Source organism: Sorex fumeus, unplaced genomic scaffold (assembly GCF_029834395.1).
Source record: "Sorex fumeus unplaced genomic scaffold, SorFum_2.1 ptg000063l, whole genome shotgun sequence".
NCBI classification, from domain to species: Eukaryota; Metazoa; Chordata; class Mammalia; order Eulipotyphla; family Soricidae; genus Sorex; species Sorex fumeus.
Genome location: NW_026606120.1, coordinates 49,096,866 through 49,108,403, shown reverse-complemented (window position 1 = coordinate 49,108,403; position 11,538 = coordinate 49,096,866). Strand labels below are relative to the sequence as shown.

At 56.2% G+C, this 11,538-nt stretch overlaps 1 protein-coding gene across 1 annotated transcript; it reads right to left on the bottom strand.

Moving 5' to 3' along the window:
• Positions 1–6,723: 6,723 nt before the first annotated feature.
• Positions 6,724–11,538, bottom strand: UNC119 (unc-119 lipid binding chaperone). Its single transcript, XM_056126875.1, has 5 exons — positions 11,225–11,538; positions 8,133–8,246; positions 7,435–7,537; positions 7,143–7,315; positions 6,724–6,918 (listed from the first exon to the last, which is right to left on the bottom strand). The coding sequence occupies exons 1-5, from the start codon at positions 11,448–11,450 to the stop codon at positions 6,806–6,808; spliced, it is 729 nt and encodes a 242-aa protein (XP_055982850.1). The 5' UTR covers positions 11,451–11,538; the 3' UTR covers positions 6,724–6,805.

Below are 11,538 nucleotides of genomic sequence, written 5' to 3'. Positions count from 1 at the left end.
GGGGTCCCCTCTGGGTCCCCATGGTCCCACAAATCCTAGAAGAAGTTCAGGTAGTTTAGGTCCCAGGCGACTAATTCCTCCCAACGGTTTCAGGCAGCTGGGGCATTCAGGAAAGGGAGGCTGGGGGTGCCTAGGCCCCTTTCTCTGACTCCCTAGCAGACTCCAGATGCCCCAGAAGCAAGTGCTGAGCCTCAGGGTGACAAGAGCTCTCTCTGAGGTGGATGGACGCTTGTCTCTGATGAGGTCGGAGCGCAGGCAGAGCCCTCCATGGCCGCCACTGTCCCCTATTCTGGAACAATAAAGCAAGTGCCTGTGGCATTGCTCCTGAGGCTTCATTCCCAGCCCTTCCCACCCCGAGCCCGTGTGGTCACTGCCGTGCGCCCCTTGGGCCGGGGAGTTTCCAGGTCCCAAGAGTGAGCATCTGGGAAGATGGGCTGTCCCCACTTCAGGGGGGACCGAGGATGGGGTACACGGGCAGACCGCTCCTCCCAGGAGAGCTTCCAAAGGGATGTGAAGAAGTGGCCACCCTGCCTGGAGGGAGGGCGAGGGGCCTGCTCCCACCTCCTGCCACCCCCCCACCAGCTGCTGACAGCCCTCATCTCCTCGAACAAGGCCAGGCCCAGGCTGGGCCTTCGCACCCCCACACAGGGACTGTGACTCACGCACAGCTGACTCTGGGTGGTGGTCTCTGTCTATCTTGGTCAAACTCACCTCCCAGGCAGGTTGGCATCACCTGGGCAAACAGCCTCACACTATGCCCGAACAGTAATAGGGTTGAAATTGGAGCCAAAAGCATACACGTGAACCCCAAGTTTCAGAATAACCTCGGGGTGGGGGGGCGGGGGGAGTTTGTTTGGAAAGTTTTTTCAGGATGGGCCTGGAGGTAGGGGTCAGCCAAAGCCTGTCTGCCTCAGAGAATAGCTCTATAGAAGATTCCAGAATACAACTCCACCTTTCATCAGCACTCGCCTTCCTAGAGATTCTAAGGCTTAGACAGCCTGGGGTAAGCGTGGGGACAGCATGGCCCTGGGTGTTCACACGAAGACCCCCATCCACCCCAGCCTGGCTTTGGCTATAGATAAAGGGGGTGAAGATTCTCTTCAGCCCCCAGATGACATGACACCCCAGCTCTGACCAACCCTGGCCTGTAGGTTAAGGTCAAGCATTTTGTGAAAGAGATTTAGTGGCAAGGGGGCTGGAGCGATGATAGCACAGTGTGGGTGAGGCATTTGCCTTGCACGCCACCAGCCTGGGTTCGATTCCCAGCATCCCATATGGTCCCCTGAGCACTAGGAGTAATTCCTGAGTGCAGAGCCAGGAGTAACCCCTGAGCATCGCCAGGTATGACCCCCCCCCCCAAAAAAAAGAGATTTACTGGCAAAAACTTTCTTATCTCAGACCCTTACATCCTGGTTTGTTCAGACAAGCCAACTCGCTACACCCCAGGTCAAGGCAGTGAGCAGGTCACGCCTCCAGGACCTCAACGAGACCCCTGCCCTGGGCCCAGTCAGCCACACCCTAGAGTGCTTACCCCCACATGAGAGAGAAAGAAAGGAAGGAAGGAAGGAAGGAAGGAAGGAAGGAAAGAGAAAGAAGGAAGGAAGGAAAGAGAAAGAAAGAAAGAAAGAAAGAAAGAAAGAAAGAAAGAAAGAAAGAAGAAAGAAAGAAAGAAAGAAAGAAAGAAAGAAAGAAAGAAAGAAAGAAAGAAAGAAAGAAAGAAAAAGAAAGGTGGCAGCAATGTAAGGTTTGGGGGTTGGGGCATGGAGAGACAGCTTTAAAGAGCAGAGCACATGCTTTCAAGACTTTGAGTCTTGTTCTTGTATTTGTTGATTTGTCATTATAACTGACTTTTGACTTTTGTGGAGGGCCACACCTGGTAGTGCTCAGGTACTACTCCTGGTTCTGTGCTCAGGGATCACTCCTGGCAAGGATTAGGGGACCATATGAGATACCAGGTATTGATACCCAGTTGGCAGCGTGCAAAGCCAGCGCCTTCCGCACTATACTATCTCTCCAGCTCCATGGGGGACCGTATGCTTTTAAAACGGGGCCGCCCCGTCGTGCTCCGCTGAACCCCACACTCCTACTCATATGCTGCCCCCTGCTGGCCACTTGTCGCCAAGCTTTTAACCACAGTTAAGGGTGAGCAGCAAATTCTGAATGGATTCTGGATCTCTTCTGGAAAAATTAACCCTTCGGTTCAGGGGTTCCAAACCTGAGGGTTCAAAAACTGAACAGAGAGGATGGAGACATAGCACAGGGTTTAAGGGGAGCGCTTGTCTTGCATGCAGATGAGCCGTGCTTGATCCCTGGCACACCATGTGGTTCCCGGAGCATATCAGAAGTGATTCCTGTGGCTAGAGCAATAGCACAGCGGGTAGGGCGTTTGCCTTGCACGCGGCCGACCTGGGTTCGATTCCCAGCATCCCATATGGTCCCCCGAGCACCACCCGAAGTAATTCCTGAGTGCAAAGCCAAGAGTAACCCCTGTGCATTGCCGGGTGTGACCCAAAAAGGAAAAAAAAAAGTGATTCCTGAGTGAAGAACCAGAAGTAACCGCTGAGCATCGTCATGTGGAGCCCCCAAAACGAAACAAAACAAAAACGGGACAGGGGAGATGGATGGCTCAGGGCTGGCTCTCCATCAGCCGCAGCAGGGCCCGCGGTAGCGGAGCACCACGCCCCTGGCTTCCGTTGCTGGGTGCGGATTGGAGGGTGGCTCGAAGGGGCGGGACCAGGCTAAGGAGGATGGCAATTTACCAGCAGTTATTGCCTCTCAATATTTCAGCTGGTTTGGCACTCCCAGTGTGAATGCTTCAGTCCAACCCAGATAGGCTCAAGCCATGAGTCTCCCTGTAATCTTTGCATTTTACTGCTAATCCCATTATGGGGGAGGGAGGGCGGGGAAGAGGGGAGTCTCATGAAATGCCTGAGTTCAAAATCTAAATATCTGAGCCACTGCAAAGAGACAGATTCATGCCTGGATACAGCAAGATTGGAACTGAGCTTCTCTCCCCAAGGGTAATTTAGGTTCTTAGAGGAAGTGCCAAGAACCAAATGCAGCCCCTTGGGCCTTTAGCAGCAGTGCCAGAGGCAGGAAGTTTTCAAAGTAGAAGGACCCAAGGGACACAGGCTCCACAGGGGGGAGTGCAGGCCTGTGACCTGCTTCAGGGATGAGGAACTCAGAGCAGGAGACCCTCTCCGAGGGTCCCTTTAGGGAAGTGCAGCGGAACCTCAACCCAGGGGCTGGAGCAAAAGTACACGGGTCAGGTGTTTGCGTTGCACACACCGGACCCAGCTTTGATCCCGAGCATCCTATATGGTCCCCCGAGCACTGCCAGGAGTGATTCCTGAGTGCAGAGCCAAGAATAACCCCTAAGCATCACCGGGTGTGACGCAAAACCAAAACTCAGGACCTCAGCCCAGGCTAGAGAGCAGGCAGGAAGTCCAGGTTTAATATCCAGCACCTCAGAATTCCTGAATACCACCAAGAACAATCCCGAGCTCTGAGCCAAGAGTAGCCCCTGAGCATCACTGGATGCCTCCCACCCCCAACCAAAAAAAAAAAAGACACAGAACTGGGACTGGGGTGAGAGTGGAGTTAAGGCGCTTGCCTTGTACACAGCTGATCCAGGTTGGATGCCCATCACCACACACGGTCCCCTGAGCCCTTTCAGGAGTGATCCCTAAGCACAGAGCCGAGACTAAGAGCCCTGAGCCCTGCCGTATGCAGCCCCAAACCAGAAAACCGAAAAACAAAACAAAAAATAAAACTGGTCTGCCTTAGCAAGAGCAATGACCAAAGTTATCAGGGCGACCTCTTGTTCCTGGCGCCTGTGGACCTAAAAGTCCCTCTTGCTCACTATAGTTTCTCTGTGGATTAACAACACCTACATCAAATCCCTCCACGCCACCTCCCACCCACACCCACACACACACCTGTCCTCTCCAGAATTCTAGGGAACCTCCAATATAAACCAAATTCCCTCCCACGCCGGGCACCTTCCTCTCCTTTGTGACAACTGACAGTTCCTGCCAATGTACCCCTCGGTGAAATTCTTTCCTCCCTTAACTCCCAGCAGAACCCACTCCAAAACTCCTCCCATCCCCCCCCCCATTTCCCTACTGCCCCACTCTCGCTCTGGCTGGGCCTCTTAACTCCCTGCTCAGCCCTATCCCTCTGCCCTGCTCTCAAGTGCTCACTTGCTTCCCCACACTTCTGTGCGCTTACCTCCCCGTCATGCGCCTATCAACGCTCAGAGCAGTGGTCGCAGTGGTCGTGCTGCTACTTAAGAACTGTGCCAGCGGTGAGACCTCAGCAGGTCCAGCACTTGCCTGTACTTGCGGCAACCCAGGTTCAGTCCCCAGCACTCCATAGGATCTCCTGAGCACTGCCAAGAATGGTCCCTGAACACAGAGCCAGGAATAAGCCCTGGGCACCACTGGTGTGACTCCCACCCCCCAAAAAAAATGGGACCAGCATACAGTGGGTAGGGTGCTTGCCTTGCATGCTGCCAACCCAAGTTCAATCCCTGGCACCCCATATGGTTCTCCAAGCCCAGTCAGGAGTGACCCCTGAGCACAGAGCCCCCCCACACAAAAAAGCATTGAGAAGTTGGAGAACTAGCTCAAAGGGTCGGTGCACAGGTTTTGCATGCAGGAGACCAGGGTTTATTCCCTGGCACTTCATGGTCCCCCAAGCAAGGGGGTGTGACCCAAACAAACCAAAAAGCTGTGCAATAGTGGGGCAAGTTAACTCTCTGGGTCTGCATTTTCTACAAATTGAGCCTAATAGGGGCCTCCTCAGAAATAACTGTGAACATTCTAAATTAACATACTCTAAACACCCTATCCCAGACCTGGAACATGGCATTGTTGGTGATTTTTGGTCTCATTCTCCACTTGGCAGTTGGAGATAATCTGACCCCATTGTTCTTACTTATTCCTCCTCACTGGATTTCATCTTCCTTAGAAGCCCCAACACCCGAATGACCAACGAAGGCAAGCACCCAACACGCCCAGGACTATCTCTCCGGACTCCATGAAGGATGACTCTTGGTCCACTGTGTGCTCTGTCCATCTTATTCCAGGGCCAGGGATGTGTTCCGTGGCTCTCACTCATTTTGGATTTCCCAGAGCTCTGCTTAAGTCCTGGCTCCCAGGAAGAACCCCCAAGCCCAAAAGAATTCTCAGGTCTCAAAACCAGGACTTCTTTTTTTGTTGTAGTTTTGGTTTTTTGACACTTTGAGGCACACCTGGCTGTGCCCAAGGATTACTCCAGACTCCATACTCTGTATTTGTAACGTGTACGATGTCAGGAGTTTGATCTGGGATTGAATGCATGCAACCTCTGTACTATCTCTCCAGCCCTTGTCTAGGGCTTCCTAAACTTTTTCATTCATCACCACTTTTTATCTGAGACACCCAGCACAGACAAATACTGCCAGAAACACCACAGATTCACAACTTGAATGTGTAGTGGATTTGGGATCAATTTTTCAGTTTTTAGTTGCACATTCAGAAACCTTTTACTGTTGTCAATATTTTTGCACCCCCTACATTCAGTCTGGGTCATAACCCACAGGTGAGGCCTCGGTCAAGGTTCTAACTAAGCTCTTAGAAGCCAGTCCTCGGCCCTCGAGCTGGAACTCAACAGGCTGGCACTCAGCATCAGAGTGACCCCCAAGCAACACAGCAGGGAGCAGACTGTCAGTGCTGCCGGGTGTGATGGAAAAAAAAATCACCCTTCACCCAGACTGAGAGGATGACACTGTCCTTTAGAATCCACGCCTGGAACCCTGGGGTAACCTCGGCTACCTCTTCTTGGATCTCCTCCAACAGGGCAAGGAAGATGGGGCCAGGCCAGGGCTGGTGTGGGGGTGGGAGAGGAGGGGTGCAGGGCCATGTTATATGTTAGGTCTCCCCAAGGCAGCCAAGAACAAGGAAATGGTTCCTAAGCCAAATCCCTGTCTACTGACAAGCAAGAGGCTAGAAGTACACCCAGGGAACTGAGTAGCACCTGTGGTCAGGAAGCCAAGCTGGCATCTTGTACTTTCCCTCCCGCCTTGGCTTAAGGCCTGGTTTCCGTGTGTTCTCCAGGTCCCCCTTAGGGCCTAGGACTCCCAGAGGCAAAAACTTTCCAGCTGCTGCACGGCTGGAGGTGCAGGGGTGAGGGTGTCAGTGTGCAGGGACTCAGGGGACCGAGAGGTTTACTGTCCACACCCCCCACTCACAACACTTCCACACACTCTGGCCTACAACTAGAGAACGGAAAAGGAGAAAGAGTTTATTGAAAACTATATACACAGGTGGTCCAGCCCTGACCATAGGCTGTAGTCAGCTGGGCCCTCCCACAACTCAGGCAGTGTCCGGGCCCCACTAAGATGCAGGTTTGGGGGTGGGGTTAGGACACCCAGAGTCCCTCAGGTGGCCTGGAAGCCAGATCTCCACCACGGATTGTCACCTGTGAATGTTCAACCCTGAAAGCCTGTAGGGTGAGCGGGATACGGGGTCTGGCTCCAGAGAAGCAGTGAGACTGTTGGAAGTTCTGACCTCTCCTCTCTCAGGAGAACTTCAAGGACATGGAGGCAAAATATCCCCCTTGCAGCCCCCCCACCCCCAGCCCCAAGCCCCCAGAGGTATCCTGGACATGAACTGAGACCCAGGATAGCCCCTCTCCCTATGCTGACTCCGAGTTCAGGGTGCAATCCCAGGGCAGAAAATCTGGGATGGAGAGGTACGTGCTGGGGAAGTCCTGACTGAGGGCGCAGAAGTGTCCGGGGGTAGGGGACAGCTTGGGGTGGGGGTCAGGGCGCCCCGCTGTAGGAATAGTCCGCTTTGTTGTGCATCACCAGCCGGTCCTCCACGAAGTAGAAGCTGTCTGACTGGGTTTCATATGGATGACGGATCATCTCATTGACTGCAAGAGATGGGGGGCAAAGGTCAAGGGCCTGAGCCAGTCCCCACAGGGGCCCAGGCGGGCACACAGGTGAAGCTCCTGAAAGAGCCTCTTTGAGCCTCGGTCCCTGTAAAGGGACACAGGCAGAGGGAGCAGACACGAGAGATCCAGGTGGGCAGAAAGGGAGTGAGTACGCATCCCTGCCCCCCTCCTGCACCCCACAATCCGTAAGGCCCCGCACGCACTCAGCTCCTCGGAAAGCGGGGGGAAGTCATAGATGTGCTCGCAGGTGTTCTTGCTGCTGGGGATGCAGAAGCCGAAGTGGAAGTCGAAGCTCTTGAGGAGCTGGTTGCGGAAGTAGTGCCTCTCGATCATGCGGAAGTTGTTGACAGGCTTGTCCCCCACCGTGAACTCAACCCTGAGCGAGACACAGGGGCAGGCTGAGTGCCTGGGAAAGCACCCTGAGAATGGCTGGGGAAGGAGTTGGGACAGGCTCCCGCCACCCACACCCACCCTCGCCCAGGCCCCTCGACTCACGTGGCTCCCACCTGCCTCAGGCGGAGAAAGGCAGGGGTGAATTGGTAGCGGACAAAGCGCCCGGCATTGGGGTCCACATCCCGCAGGTTGATGGGCAACCGCTCTGTAATGTAGCCCAGCTGGGGCTCAGTGGCTTCCGGTTGGGCCCTCGCCCACCCAGGGATCCGCCCCAGGCCCCAATCTGTTTGAATCTTTAAAAAATTTCCCATAAGACAGGAGGGATCGTATAGTGGGTAGGGCATTTTGCTTACTCATACTTAGGTTCAATCCCTGGCACCCAAAATGGTCAGTTCCCCGAGCACTGCCACAAGTGATCCCTGAGTGCAACGCCAGGAGTAGCTCCTGAGCACTGCAAGGTACGGCCCCCACAAACTAAATAATGAAACAGAACAAAAAAACTTCCCAGGAGATTCTGATGCACAATTGAAGGTGCCACCTTGGGGGTAGAGTCCAGCGCTTCACCAACTACAAGTGAGGGTCCCCAGGTTACAGAAGACACAGTTCTGTAATTACAGTGGGGGGAGCCTCAGAAACAGGAGGGAAAGGGGGAAGAGGCCCAGCCCAGATGGGCCTGGAGACTCCTGAGAGGGTGGGGTCCAAGCCCTGAGTTTGCTCAGACCCCTCTGGGCCTGTGAACCTTCCCATCACCTGGCCCCCCCAAACCTCTTCCCTCTGTACAGGCCCACAAGCCCCCTCACCTGAGGCTGGGGGCTTCTTAATTTCAAAGAGGACCGTGCCCGAATCCATGTCCCGAATCTTGAACCTGATGAAGTCAATCTTGTAGATGTTCTCCTCGGGGGAGCACAGGTAGTCTAGGGGAGACAGGTGGCTGAGCCAGGAAGGAGCTGGCCCGGCTCCCAAGGGACCCTGGACTCGCTCCCACCCTTGACGTCCCAGCCCCTGCTCCCTACCGCCGCAGAGGGGAGTCATAGCTCTGTCTTTGGCATCTAATGGGGGGATACACAGCTCTATCCTGATGGCTGCTGGGCTCAGAACGGAGCAGGGCAAAGGATAAATACTCCCCCCATACTGGCTCGGCCAACCCTGACCTTGAGGGATCTTAATCCAGGCCCCGCTTTGCCAGGGCTGGTGCAATGACTGTGCCCATGGAGTTTCCAACCCAATGGGGAGCCCCCAGCCAGATGGGGCAGATACACTCCTTTCTTTTTGGGCACCAGCTCCACAGAGGTCGTGCACCCAAAGCTACCTCTGGTGTGACCTCTCAGGTCTGGAGAAGGATTTTTCCTGAGCTGGGCAGGAGGACAGCCCGTCCTGTCGCTTCCCACCCCGGCCACCTCCTCTCCCCGGAAGCCTCTTACACAAGCCCAGTTCCATTAAGCTGCTTAGCAAAGCTCTGCAGAGCTGAGGCTGCTGAAGGGGAAGGGGCCGTCTCTGCTCCCATCCTCAGTGCATTTCCACGTGGAAGACTCTGGAAGGTCATCTACCTGGCCTGAGTCACCCACAAAGGGAAGAGCCAGGAGGAGGATGTGGCGCACAGCCGGGAGGGGAGTCCTGGGGCCCAGAAGAGAAACTGAGTGTTGATGGGCCCTGCCTGGGTGAGCATAGGAATATTAGAGCCTGTCTTGCAGCAGCACCGGCAGTGCTCGGGCAGATGCGAGAGGCGCAGCACGGGTCTGGGGCTATCAGCCTGCACCGCAGCATCCTCCCCACAAGGGCCCGGAAATCACCCCCAAGCCCCTAGGCCACCCCAGTCGGTCCTCTGAGGCAGGAAGAGGAAGTGAATGTAAAGCCACTGCTCTTTCCGAACCGATGCGGCCCTTTCCAGGAAGCCTTCCTGGTGTGACCATGTGGCCCCTAAGAAGGGCCTGTGGCAGGCTGGTGGGGGGGGCAAACTGAGAGCTGAGAGAAGAGGAGGACAACCCCTCTCACCCAGAACATACCTTGTTCTCACAGGAAGCAAGCACCAGCCCAAAGACAGAGATAGAGGAGGTGGCCAAGATAACTAAGTCCCAGGTCCCCATAAAGCCCTCCCTTCTGCCTGGAGTCCCCAACCTGGTTTGTTTGGTTCGGGTTTGGCAGCCAGAGCTGGCAGGGTTCAGGGATCACTGCTGGTGGTGCTGGGGGGGACCATGTGGTGCTAAGGACTAACAAGGCCCCCTCTAGCCTGTGGGCTACCTCCCCGCCCTCTTCTTCAGCTTCTCTCGTTTGGGAACAACTTCCTGTGGTCTGACCTCAGTCTCTCCCACTGCAAACTGGACCTATGTATTGAATGAGCATCTTTAGAGGTGCTCAGGGCACAGTACTCCCCAGACACTCTTTTTGGTCAGGACAAGAGGAGGCCTGTCACCGGGGACCGGCCAGAATAAGGCGCAGAGTGGCCAAAGGCTCAGACCACAACTCCCTTCCCTCAGCCGCAAATAGTTTCCTAAGATGGATTCAGGACCTGGTAATCCAGGCACAGCAAACCTCAGACCCGTGTGATTAGGGTCATAGAGAGCAGGCAGGGGGGCACTGGTGGAAAGTTCTAGAACCCTGCCCTCAGCTTCTACAGATGCTTTTTTTTTTTAACCTTACTCTTCACACATGCCCCATCTTGAAACACTATGAATTTCCTCCAAAACAGGAGAAATATGGTAGTGCATGGGCTGAAAGTCTCTAGAATTGCAAAATAAACCCTCAGGTGATTTCAGACCTAAACTCCAGGAGGAAGTTCCACCCCAGAGCGACTCTGAATCCTGAATGCTCTGAACCCACAGCAGCTTGGACGGGGGAGCTGAGTGGCTGCTGCCTAGCTCAGAGGAGAAGCTGGTCCCCACGGGACCCAGGTGCACAGGTTCAGACCTGCCTTCCTGGTCCCTCCATGGCTGGCTGGCAGTCCTGGGCTCCAGAACTCAGCACTGATCCAAGAGTTGCTCTCACAGGGGGAGCCCGAGGGGCTACCATTGAGCAAAGCCTGTTCTTTGAGCCTCAGCCATGATCTCGGCCACAGGGCTTCCATGCCCTGAGTCTGTGAGGTCACCCTCCCCTCCCCTGCTGCCCAGTTGTCTGCCTCTCGGGAGAAGCCTCACTGAGGACCTGTGCAAAGCCGGAGCATTTATTCTCACAAAAGCCCTGTAAGGCAAATGTCATTATCCCCATTTCACAGATGAATGTGTTCAGAGGTGAAGCTGCTTGCCCAAGGTCATAAAGGCAATGAGCTGTGGACGCTGAGACTGACAGAGGAGTCAGGTAGTTCGGCCACAGACCCGCATTGGTGGAGACCAGGCTGCGGGTTAGACCAGGCTAAGGGGTGTCCTTACCTCCCTACCCCCCTGGCCCCCGCACCCCAGGGCCCACTGAGTTCCCCCCCCTTCAGATCCTTTGGGGGGAGGGAGGACAGAAGGGATGGCCCAGGCTCCTGGGGATCATTGTATTTCGTGGCCACCTAAGTAATCCCCCTCCCTGAGCCTGCAGGGGGGGGGGGGGCAGTTCTCTCTCGCCCCCTCCCCTAGAGCAGAGAACAAGGCAAGGAAGACTTAGGGAAGGGTCCCAGATGAGGCGGCTGTCCCGCCACCACGGGACAGAGGGATGGGCACCCCTAAAGGGAGAGTGGGGTGGCAACCAATCCCCCAAGGAGAGTGGGGACGCACAGGGAGCTCGAGGAAGGTGGGGCAGGAGGGTCCTGGAGCTCTGAGGCCTGGAGGCAGGAGGCTAGGGGCCCGGGGCGAGGGGGAGCGGGTGGGGGAGGGGAGGCCGGAGTGGGGGGCGGGAAAGGGGGCGGAGGCCAGGGCGCGCCGCGAGGGTCCCCTCCCCTCCCGCCCGCGGGCGGCGCTCCCTCGCCGGTGCTCACCGCCCGTGATCCGCTGGAGCCCCAGCACATCCTCCGGCCCGATCGGCTGCTTCCTTTGCAGCGGCCCCGGCCTGGGCCCCGGGCCTGGCTCGGGCTCCGACTCGGACCCGGATTCGGACTCCGTCTGCGGCGGAGGCTCGGGTCTGGGCTCCACGCTCGGGCCCGCGGACCCCGGAGCGGGCTCCACCCCCGACCCGGGCCCGCCGCCGCCCTTCTTCACCTTCATGGCCTCGCGGGGCCACGGCTCGCCTGCTGCCGCCTCGGCTGCCTGCGCCGGCTGGAGCCCGGGGAAGGGGGAGCGCCCGCAGCCCCGC